General features: G+C 43.6%; 1 protein-coding gene across 3 annotated transcripts in view; it reads right to left on the bottom strand.

Moving 5' to 3' along the window:
• The window catches only part of VPS53 (VPS53 subunit of GARP complex), a 69,713-nt gene that overhangs the window by 35,869 nt on the left and 12,542 nt on the right, over positions 1-21,302 (bottom strand). For 2 of the 3 annotated variants that reach the window (XM_087751810.1, XM_009469583.2), the window contains 8 exons: positions 12,910-12,996; positions 12,514-12,629; positions 11,240-11,359; positions 5,453-5,531; positions 4,095-4,238; positions 2,798-2,940; positions 1,962-2,103; positions 278-379 (listed from right to left, as the gene is read on the bottom strand). In XM_087751810.1, the coding sequence (XP_087607936.1) occupies positions 278-379; positions 1,962-2,103; positions 2,798-2,940; positions 4,095-4,238; positions 5,453-5,531; positions 11,240-11,359; positions 12,514-12,629; positions 12,910-12,996 (933 nt within the window). The remainder of the gene's footprint in view (positions 1-277; positions 380-1,961; positions 2,104-2,797; positions 2,941-4,094; positions 4,239-5,452; positions 5,532-11,239; positions 11,360-12,513; positions 12,630-12,909; positions 12,997-21,302) is intronic. The other variant, XM_087751812.1, reaches the window with a different exon arrangement.

Raw genomic sequence — 21,302 nt, 5'->3', positions numbered from 1 at the left:
GCTGCATGGGCTAGAAGAGAATCCAACTCACTCTCACGTGGCGGGATTGTCTCCGCACTATTAACTGAAATAAAGATTGCTTTGGTTTCAATGAAGTGAGCCAGAGCAAACTACAGTCGTACTGGGAGCCTGTATGCTGCACAGAGGATCAAAACAGCGCTAAATTAATTGCTGTGAAAACAAACCTTTCAAATCCACGTGATGGGAAAAGCTTAGGCACCACCAGAGATTTTGACACAGAGACTGTCTCACTGACTAGAGAACTTCAAAGACTTACTTTATCCGTATCGCTTTTCTCGATCACAATCTCATCTGTCTCTGTCCCAGTTTCATCCTCCAGAAACGGGTTGGTGGAAGGAGGTGGCACTTCTGGCTTCTTCTGTTAAAAAAGAGGAAGCTCCTTAGAGAACAGTCTGTTTTGTCCCCTCTGGCACACAGCTGCATCCATGTTTTGCTTTACTAAGCCCTGCACAGCAGTTTGTCTTCTCCAAGCACAGAGGTGACTGCAGAGGGCCAGGCAGTGGCCCTCCATCAAGGTTAGAGCACACTCCCTCCTACTACAGGGCCAGAGGCTGGTTCCCTCTCCATCACACCACCAGCACACTTCACCTTCAGCACCCTCTTACAGTCTGCTCTTCTTGCACCCACACTCACCCGCTCTGCCTGAATCGTCCCTGGAATGGGTATTTTGGCTAGCACCAAATTTCCACTCTCTCAAACCACACGCTCCAAGCACGTGGTCTCCACTGGGAGGACCCATGACAGCAGGCCCCAAAACTCTGCTGCCGCAGTAAATCCTGCATTACTGCTCCCACCAGACTGCTTGTCCCCGCTGTGCACTCCCCAGATAGCCGTTTCTAATTATGGCCTTCATTTTGTGTATAAAACAGATCAGATGATGACATCCAGAGCGTCATAGCCTCTAGGCAGCTCAGAAAGGGGGACAGAGAGGATTTTCTCTTATTTCAAGCCACACCCTCACCTTCTGTTTCTCTCAGTTATAATAGCTTCTGTGCCTCCCTTCTCCAAAGGGATAACAACGCAGTGAAGCCAATTTAATTAAAGCTGCAAATTTCGTATGAAATTTGTCAGAAAAATAAAGCCACATTCTTGAGAGATCTAAATTCAGCCAGGAGGAAAACCTTACAGGATTTCCCTTTTTAATTAGGAACACCTACTGATCTACAGCAAATGACAAACAGGTCCAGCAGGCTTGCCTCGTAGGCTGAATTATCACATCCAAGTAGGCTTCAAGACACCAGCTGGGCAGAGAAGCCAACCTCAAACCAGTGGTTTCTGAGCCAAATGTGGACTCTGTGCTCCCAGGGCACTCAGCTGGCAGAGCTCTTGGCTAAGATTTCAGGCAGAAAAATCACAGAGATGACCCCAGAGATATTCACTGAGCTGTTTCTCTTGGCTCTGCCTTTAAAATCTACCAAATGAGACACTGAAAAGTAGAAGCTACCAATGCCCCTGCAAGTAAGACTAACTCAACAGACAATGCGGGATTGAAAGATGGTACCATGCGGTGAACACGTGGTAACTAGAAATGAAGAGAAGAAGGGACTTTTAGTTATAATGTGTCATCAACATGCTGAGAACAAACATTATAATGCAGTCACCATGCCATAATTACTTTGTGGTTCTCCACAGCAATGTGGCTTCAGTTGCAAACAGCACAGGGCCCAGGAGAACCAAAAAAAGTACACAATCGGTGTACTTTCCTTCTTGTGCGCCCTGTGCCATCCTCTCTACCACACTCTGCAAGATGAAGAATCACCTTCCGAATTACAACCCACTAAGCACAGTCACACTAAACAGTCTAACCTGCAAGCACAACAGGAGGCTGCAGGTGACACTTTTTGCAGTTGTCCATTACCATAGCTATGTGAGAGAGTTGTGGTTTTTTTCCTCCCAAAGAAGCTATGGACTAAAAGGTTGCTCTTCAGAAATCCCCTTACCACTGTCCCATCGGCTAGAGTGCAACCTGAGAAGCGTTTAGCCAGAAGTCCTTCAAAGTTCGTTGTCCTCTGAATTGCAAACAAAAGCAATTTCACCTCAATCTCCTTTGCTCTTGTGCGCATTATCTTAGCAAGCTCTGTCCTGAAAGAGAGAGGGGGGAAACAGAAAAAACAAATGTGGTTTTCTATAAAGAGAAAGATCTGAAACCTAAGATTGTAACTCAGTCTATTCCCTAGAGACACTTTCATCACAGAATTCGAGCTAATTCCTAAGATGCTTTCTAACATAAAACCGCTTTACAGATCACATTTCAAACATGACCACAGTTGTTTAGAGCTTTGTGGGTAACAGGACCCCATCTCCTAACACCCAGAGCACCACTGCAGCCAGGAAAGCCCGCGGTACCAAACCTTGGGAAGTGCAGTGTCTCTCACTGGGGTCCCAGAGCAAAGGCAATGGTGCTACTGGGGCTCAAGCTGGCACCTTCCTCTGGTCCCCCACCTCTGGCTGGCAAAGAGCATGGTCCAGGGCAGTCACACCATAGTCAGCTCACATTTTTTAACTTGGTCTCTAATATTACTGACTTCTGCCTCTGTTACACTGAAAATCGATTTCCACATCATTTCACTCTCGCAAGAGTACGCGCAGTGTTAGTGATCCTTCTCAGGGTTTTCACTCTTCACTTGCTTTTAATCATGGACAATTCCACATAGATATCTGAAGACTGCCTTTAAAGTCCTGCGGATATACGATCAATTTGGTGAAAGACAATCCAACCTTTTGTTTTAAGGAAGGTGACTCTGCGGGAAGCACCGCGAGCTCCCCAGACGCTCACCTCGTGACGTGGCAGAACTCCACAGCGATGCGCTCCGTCATGCACCACTCCTGCGGAAACATGCGCCCGTACTTCTCCTCGTAGTCCACCAGCTGACGCTTTATCCACGCGTAGCGCCTGTCAATCTTATCCAGCCAGGCCACCTGAATAAGATGGAGAACATCATCTTTAACAGCAGCAGCTGCTAATATTCAGCCTGACTGCTCAACTGTGCTGCCACAGTTTCGCAGAGGAGCTTGGGCTATCGATCAAAGCTAACTTGACCACTATTAATAATACTTTGAATGCTAACAGTCGTTCTTCAAAGTGCTTAAACACATGCCAGACCGAAAACCCTATCTTGTGCGAATTAAGAGAGCAAGTTCTGTTGAAAATGAGGATAAGAGTACTCCTAAATCATACAGGTACTATTGAAAACTCAATCCAATAATAATTTATTTGGTCCCACCCTCTTTGTTTTGCAGATACCGAGATTAAAGTCAACAGTGGGATGAGAATGCAGGAGTTCCTGTACTCTCACATAGAGCTGGTTTTCACACTCTGGGGACTGCAGACCCACAAACTTCTACAAGAATTCTTACACGAGCAGGATGGGATTTTTTTCCCCCAGTATTAGTGCTTTCTGGTCAAAAAGTGGAAAGGTTAATCCAAAAAACTTTGATGGAAAAATTCTATTTAAAATGAAGCATTTTAGCCTTTTTCTCCTCTTTGTCACAAACTGTCAAAATTTCAAATTTGTTAAAATACATTCTGATCCATAGTTGGTTTTGGTTTGTGTTTTTTTTTCCCAAATCCAAGATGATTATAGTGAATTCTTAACAAGCTGTTAGCGTCAGGATAGGAAGTTTAAAAATTAGCTACAAAGATTAATCCACTTCCTGGCAATCCCTTCCCCCCCACACCTTTTTAGGCATTTTGTGTTTTTTTTTTTCTTTGTTCGGGGGAAGGTGTTGTTGGTTTTCAGAGTTTTTGGGTTTGCAATTTTCAGAGTTTAAGTTTTCAACCCTTTGCAGAGCAGAAAGTATATCTAACTTGAATTTATTTATTTACTGTATGAGGAGAAAACATTTCCAGTGCTGATATATGAAACTGAGGTCTAAGGTGGGAGGAAGTCACCCTGGCAGAGACAACACTGACTCCCAACTCATCGGCCAGTCCACATCACACCCGCAAGTCACTGCTTCCGAACCCTCGGGTTAGAAACATTTCACTGCAGGAACCTATGGAAACGTGAACTTTGTGAACGTCAGCAGAGCAAAATGTGAAATCCAAATGTAGCTTGCTAAGCTTCCCTTACGTCTTGGTTTTCCTGGAAAAGGACCAGATACTCTGAGAGGTGTTGTTTAATAAATTTCTTGATGATTTCCTGTTTGATTCTGGGATCCAGGACATTGGCAACTAGACACGCATCACGCAGGACATTGCTGGGTCCACCAGGCCTCTATCAAAATAAACAGGAAGAAATGATTTCAGGTTAAATAGCTGAATGGGTGATTGGAAATTGTACTGCATCCAGGTTAACTTGTTTTTATCCTTTCCCATTCTTCTTCTCTTTTTAATGCTTCTGCCGCTACTCTTTATTATCACTTAGGCATCTTTCTTCTGTTGGATGAAAATTGAGCTGCTTCCATTTCACTGGCCATAAAGTAGGGAGCCAAGAAGCTCCCTACCGCAGAAGAGCAGCCAGCTCCATCCACAGAAAGAACCATTGTGCCATCACTTCTGCAAAGCTTTTCATCAGCCTAGATATTCTGAGGAACAGATAAGAGAAGTGGCTGACAAGTGGGACAAGCGAACCCCTTTTCTGCGAACCCGAAGGCCAAATTAATGGGGAAAAAAAGCAGTCTAGAGATGATCAATTTGCAACACAAAGTAGCATCTGCTGGTCTGTATTGGCGCATACCATGACGTTAGTGAAGAAGACAGAAAATTTCGAAACATTTTTTAAAATGTTCTTTTGATGCTGCTTCACGTGGACACAGACTTGCCCTTCATCAAGGATCTGTTCCAAATAGTTTCCTCATTTCTGTACTTATTAGTTTTATGAAGAAACCAGCAGAGCTGGTACTTTGGAAGACAGAACTAGTGTTTTCTTCAAAGTAAATTCAAATTCACACCTACCTCCTATATTGTTTGCAAACATTTGGATGCATAATTTTGGGGAAGCACAGTTGGTGCCTTAGCCTTAGCCCAGATTTGTATCTGGGCTGCCTGGTAAACCAGAGACAAACTTGGTGGCACCATGTCAACAGACAGCCTGTGCTTGGCTTTCCCTAAACACAACACGAACCTTTTTTGTCCAACAAATAACCAGTAACCTGAGTCAGATGCCGAGGGAACCCCGCTCTGGTCTATCGGGTCACACAGGAATTGCCTGGGGCACTCCTCGGCTGGCTTGCAGACCTCACTGCAACAGATGGGCGCAACATGACAGAGGCAGGGTGTCATTTCTCTCCCACATTCACTTGATAGAAACAGTTAGAAATATACCTAGCACCCTACAGCTTGGGAGACTCATTTGCTTTCTAAAATAACTCCTGAAACACAGAGAGCACAAATCTGGATGTAAAATGAGATTAAAACCAATGACAGTTACGTTGAATAGTTTTCAGCAACACTTGTCAACGGGAGGAAGAGGGGAAGTGAGAACTTTACCTTTGTACCTTGAGAAGGAAAGGCTTCCTCGAAATCAGCCAGGATCTGCTGTCCCAACTCATTCTGCGCTGCCTTCACCCTGATGAGGACAGAGGAAGCAAGGGCTTTGTTGGTGGTACAACAACTTCTTTGCTTCATTGTCTGCAAACATTACTATAAAGTGGACTGAAACACTAACAGCTACACAAAGGTTTTTAAGGGACAAAAAAAGCATGTTAAAGAAAAACAACCACATTAAGAAGGTCTGTTTGTCAAAACTGGGAGAGCGTTTGCTCCCTGAGTGACACCGGGATGACAACTCCAGCTCTATGGTATTGACCTCTGAGCTGTAGCAGAACATGTCCTAGATGCTCTTGCCATGCTGCAATTTAGTATTTTAATAAGGGCCAGTTAATCAGCTAAGAAATCAGCAGGGTTCCTTCAACGCCAATGTGATCAATTTATCTTTACATTCGTGTCTGTTGATCACATTTCAACAAAAGTATGTTTCTAACACACAAAAAGCTTCACAATGTCTCAGTCTTCATGGTGAACCTTTCACAGTTCCAGGTGCACTGACCTACTTTTAAATGCATCCATGTGAATACTGCTGGCTGCGGTTTTATCCTGTAAATCCTCTATGTCTTAAGAAGCATAAAAGAGCAAAGGTATGAAATGGGTGAAAAAAGTTTTGAACAAACCACAACCTTGCTCTTTATTTAGTTGAGAGAATAAAGCTTCCAATTTCCAGAAATAAAAGTCAATACAGCTTAATTGATACTTCTAGGGAAATGGAAATGCCTACACATACCAGAAAGAGCCAAAGCAAACAGTTAGGCACTTATATCCCTCTGCAGCCCTTGAATTCTTCCATCACTTTTTATTATACTGGAAACACTTTAAGGTCTAAACTGATCATTCAAAGCGGTGGATTTTTCCACTGAGATTGATGTTAGAAAGAGTGGCTACATTTACTTTTGTGAAAATGTTTGTTCAGATTGTGAGGAGAAGACTTTGGATTTTTTTTGTTGTTTAAGACTTTTCAACCTTATCAAGGAATGATCTGCTTCTTTAATCTTCCCATTTGTGGTCCATTAGTAGCAAAACACTACAAGATGACCTGACATGCTGGAGAACAGGCTGGATTCTAGTCCTTTAAAAGTGACGGCTGAAATATAACTTTTTATCTGTGATTTAACTGTATGTATGACCTGCCTTATCCCGGATTTATTTATGGGGATCTTGCTGGAAAAGCTTCCTGCCTGCAATGTCAAACATAATTCTCATTTAAGCTCTCTGCTTCACAGGAGTGTTTAGAAACTCCTCTACTCTTCCAGGTATAGATCCCCAGTTAACACCTCCTAACTGTGAAACAGAAGGGATTCACGAATATGTCGAAATAAGAGTGGGAAATTTAAGCATTAAGGCGGAACGCAGCCCAGCAGCCACAACTACAGGTATAATCCTGCTTAAGTTGCACAAGTAAGCACTAGTAATTCATGGGAAAAAGCATCACAGAACCAAACCCTTTGATCCTTAAGAAAAAGGAGGAAAAAAAGAAGAAAAAAGATGCTAAACACAGATTGAAAAATTTTATCTTTTACATAAACAAGAAACAAGAAGTCTTTACTATTAGGAGTCACAGAACTGAATGAGTTTGTATGAACTGGAAGTATTAGCTGCGGTACTTCTTTCCTCACGACCAGCTACAGGGACCTTCCCATCTGACAACAGCTGCAGTGCAAGCACAGTGGAGGCACTGGAAGGAGCAGCAGCCAGATTCCTAAAGACTCAACAAATTTAAAAGAGGGACTGTCAAGCAGTTAAAAGCCCTGTCCACAGGCTTTGTTGTTTTAGGCTCCGATTCAGGAAAGTACTTAAGGATAGTCTTAACGGGGATTCTCATATCCTTAAATTAAGAAACTTGCCAGAATGCCTTGCTGAACTGGGATGTTGAAAATACATTTAAAAAAAAAAAAAATAAAATCTGTCCTGCTTAAAAATCTCTCAAAAGCAAACAGGGAGAATGAGTTTTAGCCTTTTTTTTTTTTCCTTCCTGTTTTGTAAGATAGGGATAGGACAGAGACATCAAAGTAGCCAACGGTTTAGGTATGCGTGAGCAACGACAGGGAGCCTCACTGCCCTCCCCGTAACTATCACTCTTTACGTAAGCACACACAGACATGCACAATTATTTATTTCCACGAGCATGCAACCAGAAACATGAACCAGAAACATGAAAACCTTTACACCATCTCTTTACAGAGCGATTGCTTTAGGCAGAGAACACAGGAAGCCACTTGCTTTAGCCACTAGAGATTATTGCTCCCTGTGGAAAGCTGTGAGCCTTTCAATAATTCAGAATAATCTTCGTGCAATGGAAACTGCAGTGGTAAAAGCCTCGACCCCATGGCTGGCTTTGCTCACGTTCACCGCTGAAGGACCGACTCTGCACATGTATCGGAGCGTGTCTTTAGCCACTTGCAGAAAGTGCATTACCCACTAAGGCTCAGCAACCCCGATAACAGATTTAGGATCTCTTCTCAGGTCTGTCTGATAAGGATATCTTTCCCTGACTAGATTCCCCCTGGCAGCGTGCTGGGGTATCACAGCAGCCGTCCTGGCTCGCCGCAGCAGGGAATTGCCTTTTCCTGGGGCTGCTCACATGTGCCAAAACCTTTGGTTACCCCAGTATTAGTGATTTTTGTTTCTCTGACTTTTGTTTTATTATTAGTGGCTTTAGTTCTCTGTTTCCCCTGCCTTTAAAAAAAATAAAAACAAGAAAACCCACTGTTATGTTTCAAATGACATTAAATTACTAGAAACTGCAATTCCTTTAGCCAAAGCTACCAGAAATCTTAAACTATGCCTGGCAGCTGGCTGAGATAAAAAGAGGCTGAGCTAGCCTGTTTTTCTGTGGCAAACTTATAATCATCTCTCTCCTAAATACTTTCCAGGCTTTTTTCCACTATCTGCTAGGCTTTCTCGACCACTTTCATGGGTGGGTTTGTGACCGCTAATTGTACGCTCCCTCCACAGACAGAAAACAGAAGAAGATTGAGAGATAACAAAATATTCTTATTTACTACAACAAACAACTTCCAATGCACCATATAAGAAGTTGTTTTAGGAACACAGTTAGGAAAATATTTACATTTGGATGCCAGTTGTGACATTTTTACATCAATACTCAACAGGACCAGCACAAGAAGCCAATTAATTGAGAGTTCAGTCCAGGTTTCCAATGAATACTTACAGTGGGGTTTTGTTTGGTTATTTTCAGAGGGACAGAACAGGTGGAAAGCAACATTAAAAACACATCATTAGTTTTCACAGCATCTAGGAGCAGGAACCTAAACTGAACACGCCAGGACAAAGAGCACATCCAACACCACCGAGCAGGCACTCTTCCTTCCCATGGTTTCCCATTCATTTTTGGCTTCACTCCATTCACACCAAGAAAGAGAGGCTCTTTATTAAAGAAAGCAACAGAATCTGCTCGTTTAGCAGTGTATATAATAGACTTATTGTATATAATAGACTTGGGTTACTGTCACAGGTTTGTGCCAATATCTACTAAAGCATTTCTTGCCTTCGCAAACATCCAAGAGGCTTCACTTGTACCATTAAACCAAATTCATGAGATATCAAACCCCAGCAATTTCACAGTCTAAAAATAGCACTGCGAGAAGCCAGGCAAACTTCCTTTGATGTTTCGTGAATCACGAAAGTATTTCCAAGCAAAGAAAGAGAAAAGTCAACTCCAAATTGGGCCCTTATACGTACACGTGTAGTCAAACTCCAAAGCAGATATTACTGTGCTGTGGACCTCCCTGCAGTAATTTGCTGCCTGGATGTCAAAGCAGTAAAGAGATCCCAGCAACACCCTGGGTGCAGCTCTCCTTTCACCCCACAAGCAGCCGCTTCTATCGCTACCAGATGGTGCAACTCTCCCTGTGTAAACACTGGAAGGAAACCCTGCCGAGGCAATTCTAAAAATAGGAGGAACAGACTTTCTTGAGCTTTTCAGATCCTTATCTTGAAGGGAGAATATAACAAAAGTTTTCCTCCATGTCCTTGCCAGTCTCTCTGGCGTGAGTTGAAACCACTGTGCCTTTTAGCAGCAGCATGAATTGTTTTCTACAATTATCAGCAACTACAAAAGTATTAAATAATCATCCATCAGAAAGGGAAAACCAGCCAGAATTCTGGACCAATGCTTAAATTATATTTGGCCTTAAAATGGCCAATGACAGCAGGTTTCTGCCCAAGGGCATTACCACTCTGGAAGAAAATTAAGCAAGCTATCTTTCTGAGCATGAGGTTGGAATAGACAACAGCCTAAATTCAGAAAAGCAGTGACATATGTTTATATTTCCTTGATGTTCATGTTCATTTAAGCAAATGCTTGTGGTCAAATGCTTTGTTAAAACAAGGCCTCATCTCTCTCTCTCTCTGGATTTACGGTAGATTTTTCTTTTGCTCTGTCTCATGGATTCCATCTGGGTTTTCTGGAAGAGGTATCTCTATCATAAAGGAAGTCCAACAGATTGACATGAAAATATTACAAACAAATCATTCAAACACTGTTTCCATCACTAAACAGCACAGGCAGCCAGCTGCTGTCTTCGCAAAGGGAGTCACCAAAAAAGATAATTGCTGTGCCTGGAAGGCTCCTTCAAGTACCTCTGTAATGAGCAAAGTCATCTCGGGCATCAAGAGGATGGTGGTGATAGATGTGCAATTTTCACACTGAAAAGAAATGCTATCAGGTATGGTATTAAGAAGGTTCATCCCTAACGTTAATAGGCTGTTTTTGCCTCTGAGCTGTGCTCAGCACTACTACAGGCTGTTAAGCAAACATCTTGTGTGCGATGTAAGAGAAATAAAGCCTGCTGTAAAGCAGGAAGCGTAGGTTTTGGCCAGGGACAGCAATGGCCCCTAGAACAGCGAGGGCCTTGTTCCCTCGTCACCCAGCTGTCACATCAGCCAAGATCCTAGGAGATCTGGTGGCTTAGTCACCACTGAGCCTTCACCTGCTACTGCTGAGAATGGTGGGCACTTGCTGTTGGAGCTGCACCAAAAGTCACCAAATTTAAATGTGTAACTCCATGTTAGAAAACCAAGGCTATACAAGCTCAGCATAAATGTTTAGAGCAGTCAGGTGTTCTGCACGCAGTTTTGGGAAGATTTGCTATAAGCCTCAGATCTCAGCGGAATCGGGCAATGGGAGCAGGTTTTGGCAGGAGAAACTCAAGGTGCTCGGAATAACTGAGTCTGGCAAACGCACGAAAAGAAATCCTGCCTGCCTAAACCCTTGCGCAGCTATGCAGTTTGACAGCAATTCGACAGCAGTAAGGCACACGTCTGGGCAGAAAGGGGCCCCAAGCACCACTATGTTAATGCATGTATTTCTGCTTCATGCCAGGCTGCTGAACTGTATCACTAAGGTTAAGAAAGCAGGAGAAAGCATCATCTCAGGGTTCACCACAAACACCTCCACATGAAGATCACATAAACCAGTTTGCACTTCCACAGATTACTCCAGGTAAGGTAAATTAAAAGCCAGTCAATGAGAAGCACAGATCATTCATGAATTACATCCGTACTGATTACTGTTACTTAACAGAATAGGCTGCTCCAGATTTAAGCAAACTGTGTCCAATTTTAACCTGTTTGTTTTGGCTGGAAAGAAGCTCAAAGGACCATGTCCAGCCTTTACATCCTTGAGAAACTGATTCTGCCTAATGCATTTTCTAACCTTCCTTCCCAGCAGGCATGCAAGTGCTCAGGGTTTGATCATTTTACCTTTCAGAAAGCTGTCGAATCTGAGGAATCCCCATGTATTTGTTGAAGTGCTCTAACACATTCACAACACCTTGGAGAAGGTTGGCAACTTCCCCATATTGTCTCCTCCTGGTCATAGCCCTGTAGAGGACATTAAAGATTTACAAAGGCAGGTTCGATGAAAATGCTGGGTGGTAATTCCACAGGTTACCTCATCCCCACTGGGTCATGCCGGTCCCTATTGACATTTATTTTTCTAAAATACAACAACTCTTCATTAACATTCCAATGCAGCATTAAAATTTTACTTAACTGATGCTAAAATAAACCAATCCGGCACACATCTAACAATGCTTCAAAAAACATAAATGTCAAAAGCAACACTTGGCAAAGAACATGTAAACTACGGAATGCATCCGCTTCCCAGTATGGGTCCGGAGGCAGTAAATGGTATTTCATTATAATGACCTGAGTTAAGCCATTTGTCATCACACACAAAGTGTGAGTTAAAGCTTCACGGGGAGGAGAATCATTATGCTGAAAAGCTATTAGCCTTGACTTTTCTGTTAATAACTTTCACAGGGAACCGACAGAAAAAAAAAAATCAAGTTTGTTTATTTCATTCTTTAGGATCATTCCAATGGAGACAGCAGCCTGAATAAGATTTAATTCTGAACACTTAACAAGCCAGTGTTCGTGCAGAATTTGCTACAATCCAAGAACAGGCTGTGCCTGGGTCTCGCAACTTCACAGATGCCATATGTAAAGAACTGGATTTCCCTAGCCTGTGTGTTCCTCAAGCACATTAAAAAAAACCACAAAGGATTATTAGAAACATCTAACCCCACTTCATACACAGTACAAGCTCTAAGGCATCTTTGAACTCATTCTCAGAACTAGAGTAGACCTTTCCGAAAAAAAGATCTCATTCCAGTTTAAAGACATGAGATTGATAAAAATCCCCCCAAATCCCTGAAGAGCACACCCCTAATGAGGATACCTAACTGCTCAGACTGTCTTACTCTTTAATGAAGCCAGACTCATTCCTTGTCACCAAGGATCAACACTGCAATTCAAGCAATCGATGCTGCAAACCCTTAAATACAGCAACATAGGCTGCAGGTCACTCAGAGCAGCACAGAAAGGATCTGTCAGCAAAAAATCAAGACTGCAACCTATTAAGCAAACTTCCCTCCAGAAAAGCAAGCAGCTGCTACAGACCTATTCAGAGCACCGCACCAAACTTAAGAACTCAGCAGTGGCGTCAAAGTACCACTAAAAATTCACATACTTACTCCAGCGAATCCACACCCCCCGCCAGCATGTGCAGGTGATTGAGGGTGGTGATGGAGGTGGTGAGATGACGCTTGGCATGATCTAGCTGCTTGATATCCCGTGTGATTTCTTTAACCTAGTGAATGAAAAAACAAGAGTCTGGTTAACTATCAAGCCACAGCCACAACATTTTAAGGAGATAAGAAGGGCTCTCTCCTCCCTTCGGGACTACAAGCACGTTGGCTTTACAGCCATGTTAACACAAGGACAAGGGTACAGGTTCAACACGTGCTTGACAGCAAATTATCAACCAGTCAGCAGGACCAAAGACAAAAATGTTCCTTTCTTAACAACAACTGGAAGCAAAAGTCAGTGTCCCCCTCCCTTTCAAAGGCTAGAAAGAAACTGCTGCTCACCATTTGTTCGGATTTTTCAGCCTTGTCTTTAATATCCTTAATTTTACCAAAGAGCTGTTGAATGGCTTTCTGGGCTTCTTCCAGGGCCTGGAAAAGAAACAAGGTCAGAGTGGAAAGAAAACCTGCTTTCAGTTTTCATGTTCTAAGAAATACACAGTTGCTCCCTACAGCCCCTGGGCTGGGGCAGTGGAGGGGAGCTGTCTTCTTACAAAGAAAATATCGCCAGCAGATCAAAAGTCAATGTACCACGTTGGGATATTTAACCTGAGCGGACCAGGGTTTCTGTATCCATTTTACAATAATACTCTGGCAAAATCTGATTGAAGTATTCTATGAAAGCAGCTCTGTAATAAGAACTACAAATAGGTTTAAGGTTACCGCAATAAATTTCAACACACTAAGTGTGGAAAAATATGTAGAACTTACTCCTGATCAATACGTATTTAGAGCAGGAAAATGAAATCTCTCCAAAACCTCTATGCTCGTCATTAATTCTGAATAAAAAATACACAACGTTACATGTAGAACACCGAGTGCTTGCCTAAACCCCTCTTGCTAAACTGAATTAGCAGGATATCATCCTGCTGGAAAACATGACGCATATTTTGCCGATTCCTTCGGGGTGGGCAGCTCAGCCTCCCACCCACCTGCAGGAGGAATGGCTCTTTCTAGGCACAGAAGAGAGGGCACAGGTTTAGCAGGTAAAGAGGGTCGAGCACAGGAAACGGACACCTCACCTGGATTTTTGTGCTATTTTACTGCAAGCTTGTTGGGGCATCTGGTCCCCTTTATACAACCATGGTGCATCCTGACCTCACACAACCAGTGTGAGCTACACGTGGATTCAGTGAGTGAAGCCACATGTCCAAAATCACATGTCCAAAATCTGACTTCTGAAGTAATTCAACACGTTTTGCCTTCCCAGTCTGATAACATTTCCAGGTCCAGCTCCACTTTGTTTCCCGCTGTTAAGTGGGCTTCTATCCCTCTGTTTTTATATCCAGTCCCATGACCAAGGTTACAGCACAAACTACAAGCTCCTTCAGCAAATAAATTTAACACATCTTCAGTTGGAAATGTATGAGCAAACTATCTGCCAGGAGCTTTTGCTGGAACACAGTTGCATTATAATAAAAGTATAAAAGTTGGAAACGTTTTATAATTCATTTTCCAGAGGGGGGAAAAAAAGTCTCCTCTGAAATATCTTCTGAATCATGTGAAAGTTAACACTTTATCTATTAGTGTCACACAGCTATCATATAGCATGTTCACTAAGGCAAACGAACACACAAATGTGCTGCAGGGACAACTATATCAGAAACGAACACCACCTCCTACCTTCTCATTTGGCTCCAGGCTAGCCACCTTTTAGAATAAAGTTTTCTTTTCTCTTCTCTTCCATTTAAAGGCATGTGGATTAAGTGCAAACCAAAGAACTAAAGAATGCTCCTTTCAACATATTTAACTATAGCCTCTGTACTCAGTCCCAGATCCACGGCTGCAGCACATTACTCAAGCGGCCTATTAAGCAAGCAGCAACTGTCCTGCGTATTCTGAGATTTGGATAGGTCTGTTTAAAAAAAAAAGTCAACCTGAAATTCTTCACAGATGCCAATTGCTATGTTTCCCTTTGCTTCAGCACTAACTTTAAACGCTAATTTCTCTGTGTGATCCTAGGGAAGTCAGAGCTGCTGAATTCTCCAGAAGAAGAGATGAGGATTTAGTCAGCCAACAAAAAGATTCTCCAAAAAGAGATGTTATCATCCTTCATATCCAAAGCCAAGGCAATCTCACAAAACTTACTCAATCTTTGGATCATCTCAAACCAACTTAGGATCTTGTGCATGCAGAACCACTGGGAAGCAAAGTACGGAGGATCTCTTCAAAAAGGGAAAAAAGGAAGATGCAGGGAATTACAGGCCTGTCAGTCTCACCTCTGTGCCTGGCAAGATCATGGAGCACCCTTGGAAACTATGCTAAAGCACATGGAAAATAAGGAGGTGATTGGTGACAGCCAACATGGCTTCACTACGGGCAAATCGTGCCTGACAAATTTGGTGGCCTTCTACAGCGGGTTACAGCGTTGGTGGATAAGGGAAGAGCAACTGACATCATCTACCTGGACTTGTGCAAAGCATTTGACACTGTCCCACATGACATCCTGGCCTCTAAATTGGAGAAACGTGGATTTGATGGATGGACCACTCGGTGGATAAGGAATTGGCTGGATGGTTGTGCTCAAAGAGTTGCGGTCAACGGCTCGATGTCCAAGTGGAGACCAGTGACGAGTGGCATTCCTCAGGGGTCGGTATGGGGACCAGTGCTGTTTAACATCTTCGTCAGTGACACAGACAGTGGGATTGAGTGCACCCTCAGCAGGTTTGCCGACGACACCACGCTGTGTGGTGCGGTCAACATGCTGGAGGGAAGGGATGCCATCCAGAGGGACCTTGACAGGCTGGAGAGGTGGGCCCATGTGAACCTCACGAAGTTCAACAAGGCCAAGTGCAAGGTCTGCACATGGGTCAGGGCAATCCCGAGCACAAATACAGGCTGGGCAGAGAATGGATTGAGAGCAGCCCTGAAGAGAAGGACCTGGGGGTGTTGGCTGATGAGAAGCTCAACATCACCTGGCAATGTGTGCTTGCAGCCCAGAAAGCCAACCGTATCCTGGACTGCATCAAAAGAAGCGTGGCCAGCAGGTCGAGGGAGGTGATTCTGCCCCTCTGCTCTGCTCTCGTGAGACCCCACCTGGAGCACTGCATTCAGCTCTGGGGTCCCCAACATAAGAATGACATGGACCTGTTGGAGTGAGTCCAGAGGAGGGCCACAAAGATGATCAAGGGGCTGGAGCACCTCTCCTATGAGGACAGGCTGAGAGAGTTGGGGTTGTTCAGCCTGGAGAAGAGAAGGGGCTCTGAGGAGACCTTATAGCAGCCTTCCAGTACCCGAAGGGGGCCTACAAGAAAGCTGGAGAGGGACTTTTTACAAGGGCGTGTAGTGACAGGACAAGGGGTAATGGCTTTAAACTGAGAGAGGGTAGATTTAGATTAGCTCTAAGGAAGAAATTCTTCACTCTGAGGGTGGTGAGGCACTGGAACGGGTTGCCCAGAGAAGCTGTGGATGCCCCATACAGGCAGCAGTGGGCAAACTCCCCACCTAAAAACTGCCGCTGGAACACCGACCAAAGTAAAATGGGATTTTGTTCTCATACACTTAAGACTGCCAAAAATAAGGTGAACTGGTGTCATCACCTGGTCCTGACACTTGTAGCTTTTACCTCCTTACAGACTCTGGAAAAACACAAAGGAGATGACATGTGCTCTGCCCCCGTCTGATGAATTAAAGAACTGTGGTCTCCCGCTGTTGTGAAAAATAACACGGCGGGGTTGTGGGGGAGAGACCGAACAGCAGCTGCCGAACTGCTGTTCAAGTTCTGTATCGCATCTCTTAGAGAAGGGGATACGTTTCCATAACTGTTAAAAAAAAACAACAAACAAAACACACCCAGAGAACTCAACAGCAAACTTAACAGACTTGAGTAAACCAGAATTGCTCATAAACACTCGTTTCATTTCTTAAAACTTGCCTCCAAATATTTGCTTAGTCATTAAGACACAAATCTTTAGCTACTCTCCTGAAAAAGAGCTGCATATTTCTTATTTGAGCCAGAACACACTAATTCATCAACATGCTTGGGTTTTATATAATTTACATTTAGAGATGAAAACATTTCTTCAAACATATCTAAGATTTCCTGAAAGTAACACTCTGAAAATCTGTATTTTTAAGTCAGGAGGACGCTGTCAGGTAGATCTGATGGGAAGTTCAGAACCGAATTAAAGGTGTTACTGCTTGCACAAAGCCTACAGTTAAACTTTCTGATGGTTCTTAAAGAAATGCATGAAACTTTTTTGGCTGTAGCATTTCAACTGCGGCATTTGAAAGTAAAATACTGCATGTGGAAGAAGGAAATAAATAAAACTAATAATGGAAAAACACCACCTTCCTGGTCACTGTAAAGACAGAGGAAAGCAAAGAACAAACCCAATGAAATACAAACATCAATTTTAAGAAAACACCTCATATTTGATAAATGCCGTTCACTATTAAGGGATAAGAAACTGACATCTAGGTCATAAGAGTGGGTCTAATTGTTCAAGGTGTAATACAGGAGTTTATGAATGTATGTAATGATTATTCTTTCACCTGTAAAAGAGGAGAGGGGAAACTGCAGCCATATTAAATGCTACACTGTATATTGGAGAGAATGCATTTCCCTTCACGCTGCTCCCATTAAAACAGTGAATCATAAATTTTAAAAGCATTTTCATACTGCTTTTGTTATTTTATTCATAGCAGGTTTATCTTGGACACAAATTCTAAAACCAAAACAATATCAGGAGAATAGGAATCGCTCTTATTCCAGCATATCGCTCTTATTCCAGCATAACTGCTTTACATGATGAAAGACATCCAGTAATCGTACATCTGTGGCTTGACGCAGCGTTCACCTTGCATTACTAATTTATTGGTTTCCTCATCAGTGCAACTGGGAAACATGTAAATGTCGGCACCCCCAAACGGCATACAAAAGTTAAGTTATTGTGTTTCCTTTCCTAAAACAGCAGTTCATTTCAGGGGCAGAGGACCACGAATAAATAAAGAGACTGGATACATAATCTGTTGTGGTTATATGAAACAAGGATGTTGAAATTAAGGTTGCGATGTACTGGAAAAACACCATATGACTCTAATCAACAACTGAGCCTGCAAGCTACAATTAACCCATCAGCATTATTTATTAAACTTTATGCAACCTCTGAGGTCCCTGAATGTCAGGCACCAGCTGAGAAATACGGCACCGATAAGGCTCGACTGCCCGAGAGAGGCAGAGCCATCGGTCAGCAGCGTCCGAGCAGCAGCCACGGCTACTTAGAGGCTTTTTCTGTGATGTTTGTCCCCGGGGTAACCCAGCTGCTCTGACAACAGTAAATCTAGCAAAGAGGGCAGGACCAGCAACAGAGCAAGAGACTCGAGACAATACAAGATGGGCTTTGGCTACGTATCACTTTCGTGTTCCTCCTCCTCCTCCAATGTAGTGTGTCTGATCCTCTGTCCCGGCACAGGTTCAGGAGCACGTCCCGGCCGCAGGAGGGAAGCAGGCGAAGGCAGGGTGCCTCTGCGGGCACTGCCCAGCTGCACGCGTAGCGCCAGGGGAGGTACAGCCCCAGCGCCTGCAGAAGCAGGGACCCAAAACACAGTTCTTGGCAGGGAACACACAGGGGGATCTTCCAGTTTAAAACCATGATGTATTTTTAGCCATCCCCATTTCTCAGCCAGCCTGTATTCATGCAGTGGAAGCTCCCCTGCTCTTGTGTTAACAGCAGAGATGAAATGCAGGAGACTGAGAAGCCACATGCGGGAATTGGAAGACCCAACCCTGTAGCGCACAGCTGGAAGACCCCAGGTAAGCTGGGCAGACCATGAGCTACATGGGTTTTCATCAAATTCTCCAAAGCTGGAGGGAAAAACATAACACATGAATCAGCTACAGCTCTTCAACCTTCTTCACCTTGAGATGCAACAGGAAAAGAGTCCAAACACACCAGTATAAAACAATAGGGAGCAGAGTTAAACCATGAATCACTAAGAAAAAGACTGCCTAAAAAAATAGCTTTACTTGGTGTTATCCCAAGCATCTTCTAAGGTCGGCCTGCACATCATCACTTGTGTCACCTTTTTACACGAGATCTTCCAAGCAGGAAAAGGAGAAAATAAAATAACCCAAGTGAGAGGTGGGACAAGACCACATCTAATTCATTAGATTTTGAAGTGATGCATCCTTTAAAAGGTTATGTTCCAACAATTTACAATACCAGATTGAGATGAACACACACAAAAACAGCACTAGCAACAATACTCAAGCCAAAGAAAACAATTTGGTGAATTACAGTCAGTCTCTCTGAATCCCCACAGCTGCTGCAGACAGACAGAGCCGCCTCCTTCCCCTCCCAGCCTAGGTACGGACCTGTCGCATTGCTCCCATCAGGCAGCCGTGTCTCATTAGCGGGTATGTTGATTTCTAAATACCTCTTTATTCATCCTATCAGGAATCCTGCGCAAGCAAATACTGAAGTACTACGAAATATGCAAACAGGAATTGAGAGGCCCGTGTGTTACTATAAAATGTCACTTAACTGGGAAAAAAAGCAAATTTTCAGAGAAAGTTTGCTTGCTTGGGAAGCCCTGAGCTTGGGGACTAACCGAATTAACACTGTTCTGCCCCCAGTAATGGTTAAAATACCTCGATAGTTTCCATATGCTCACTGGTGTTGTGCTAAAAACGTGCTAGTTTTATTTGATTCTAGCCAATATATATTTCAATTGGATGTTATTACTCACATCAGAAAGCTGACCTCTACTAAGTATTTTATAGACACTTGACACATCTGCCAAATTCGCAGCATCCAAATGTATTTTTAATGTTACAAATTGGGCTGTGGTCAGGATGCTGAGAATTTAATGCTCCTGGATCAGTCCCCGCTCTTGAACACAGAGCGTTAATGCTTCTTTCATTTGCTGCCACACTTACAACCCAGATCAATGAAAATCTAGACCATGACTAAAAATAAGTTCCCATCCCCAATTCTCCAAGGAGTCTCAGCTGCAGAGATTTCAAAGAAACCCTTGCACACTGTGACCAGCCTAACAATTTCTGCCACTAAAACCTCATACAAATGAGGCCCTCCAGATTGAGAACGGGTGGAAATATACTTTGATGCTCAGTCTGATTTCATTTTAGAGAAAACTAAGTTTTACAGCTAGGGATAAACCACTGCAGCTGAAGCCGAGAGGCCTTGTCTGTCAGAGCAGGGCGACATTGCACCGCAGCTGTGCCAGCTCCGTTCCCTGAGCAGACAAACCTGAAGGGCCCATCACACTCGCTTTTGATTTTAGCAGATTTCTGCCCTAGGAGTTCATCATATACCACATAACTACTACAATTGTCACTAAAGAATAGCATTTTCTGTCATCAGCTCCAGTCCTAACCACTAAGGCCGCACAGGACACTTTAAATCAACAAAGCAGATTATGTCCAACGCTGCACCAAGCTTAAAATTGCTACTATTGCCCCTTCACTTAACCCCCCAAATCATGCTTAGAAATCAAACCCCACGTTCTCAATAGCTGCACAAACACTGACAGACACAGAGGATGAAGCGAGAGGCGATTTCCAGGTTTGCTGGTTGAAACCTTACAGCTTAACACCCAAACCACACTCCTGTGCTCATCCAACACCCTTCTGAGCTGTCACTTTTTATTGCATTGCCCAGCCCTGCACGCTGATGCCTGCACCACGAAGAAAGGTGGTGATGTGCTGTAAGTGACACTGGTTTTAGTGGTCTTGCTCCGGTGAGTAATTTTACACAAGCTTTACAGTCATGCATCTAATTTGCGCCAGAGTGGCGTGGCCATTTACACGTTAATTGTGTGAGTTGCACAACCCTAGCAAAGCCTTTAGCTTCATCAAGCTCGGACCTCAGCGTGGGTTACCATTATTTTAGTCACAGCTCTACTTTGGCAGGTGATCGGCCACAGCCTTCCCCCACGCCCAGCCCTGCTCAACACGTTAAACACTATTATCATGCAGGAAAAACTCCCCCGTGCAGACGCTTATCATTTCCCTTATCACTCTTCTTTATTTCAGAATAGCAAAGCTGCGAGTCTCTGCCCTTCACATCATTTCTGTTTACGCACCAATCGCAGCTGTTTACTGCACCTCCCTGTGCCCATGGCACGCCTCGTCTTGCAGGGCCTCTCCTCCAGTGCCGAATACGACTGCCCTCGGCTGCTGGAGGCAGCGACGCACACCCGCTCCTTCGCTCACCCTCCGCTCCAGCACCGAGCCTCCTGTTTGTGTTGATTGAGAGCTGCACGCTAAATAAGTCTGTAAATGACTGAGGGATTCCAGTCGATTTGTCTGCTGGTGAGTTTGCATACTGCAGGCGGTGTTTCGGTCATATTTACAATATCAGAGCCACGCTTGACTTACTTGGGCACAAGTTTAGCAACCACTCGCGTTGCATCAGATTTTGCAAGATGAATTCGTGTTCAGGTTGAGACCTTAGAGGCAAAATTCTGACAGGAGGAAAGGACAATCATACCATGAAGCCTACAAGCAGGGATTTCTAAGTGGAAATGCTGACAGTTCACCTGCCATAAGCACGGAAGCAACGCAGATGGAATAAGCATTACTACACACTAAAAATGTGAGAAAACAAAAAAAAAAACGGAAGAAAAAAAAGAAAGGAAAAAATATATCCACAGAAAGACAAAATCCCCTGCCTGTTGTCAGGATTTCTCTTTTCAGGCTGGGCTTCTTGCTTTGC

This window comes from Nipponia nippon, unplaced genomic scaffold (assembly GCF_047370975.1).
Source record: "Nipponia nippon isolate SJK-2023a ecotype South Korea unplaced genomic scaffold, ASM4737097v1 scaffold_15, whole genome shotgun sequence".
Lineage (NCBI taxonomy): Eukaryota > Metazoa > Chordata > Aves > Pelecaniformes > Threskiornithidae > Nipponia > Nipponia nippon.
This window is presented reverse-complemented; position numbering and strand designations above follow the sequence as displayed.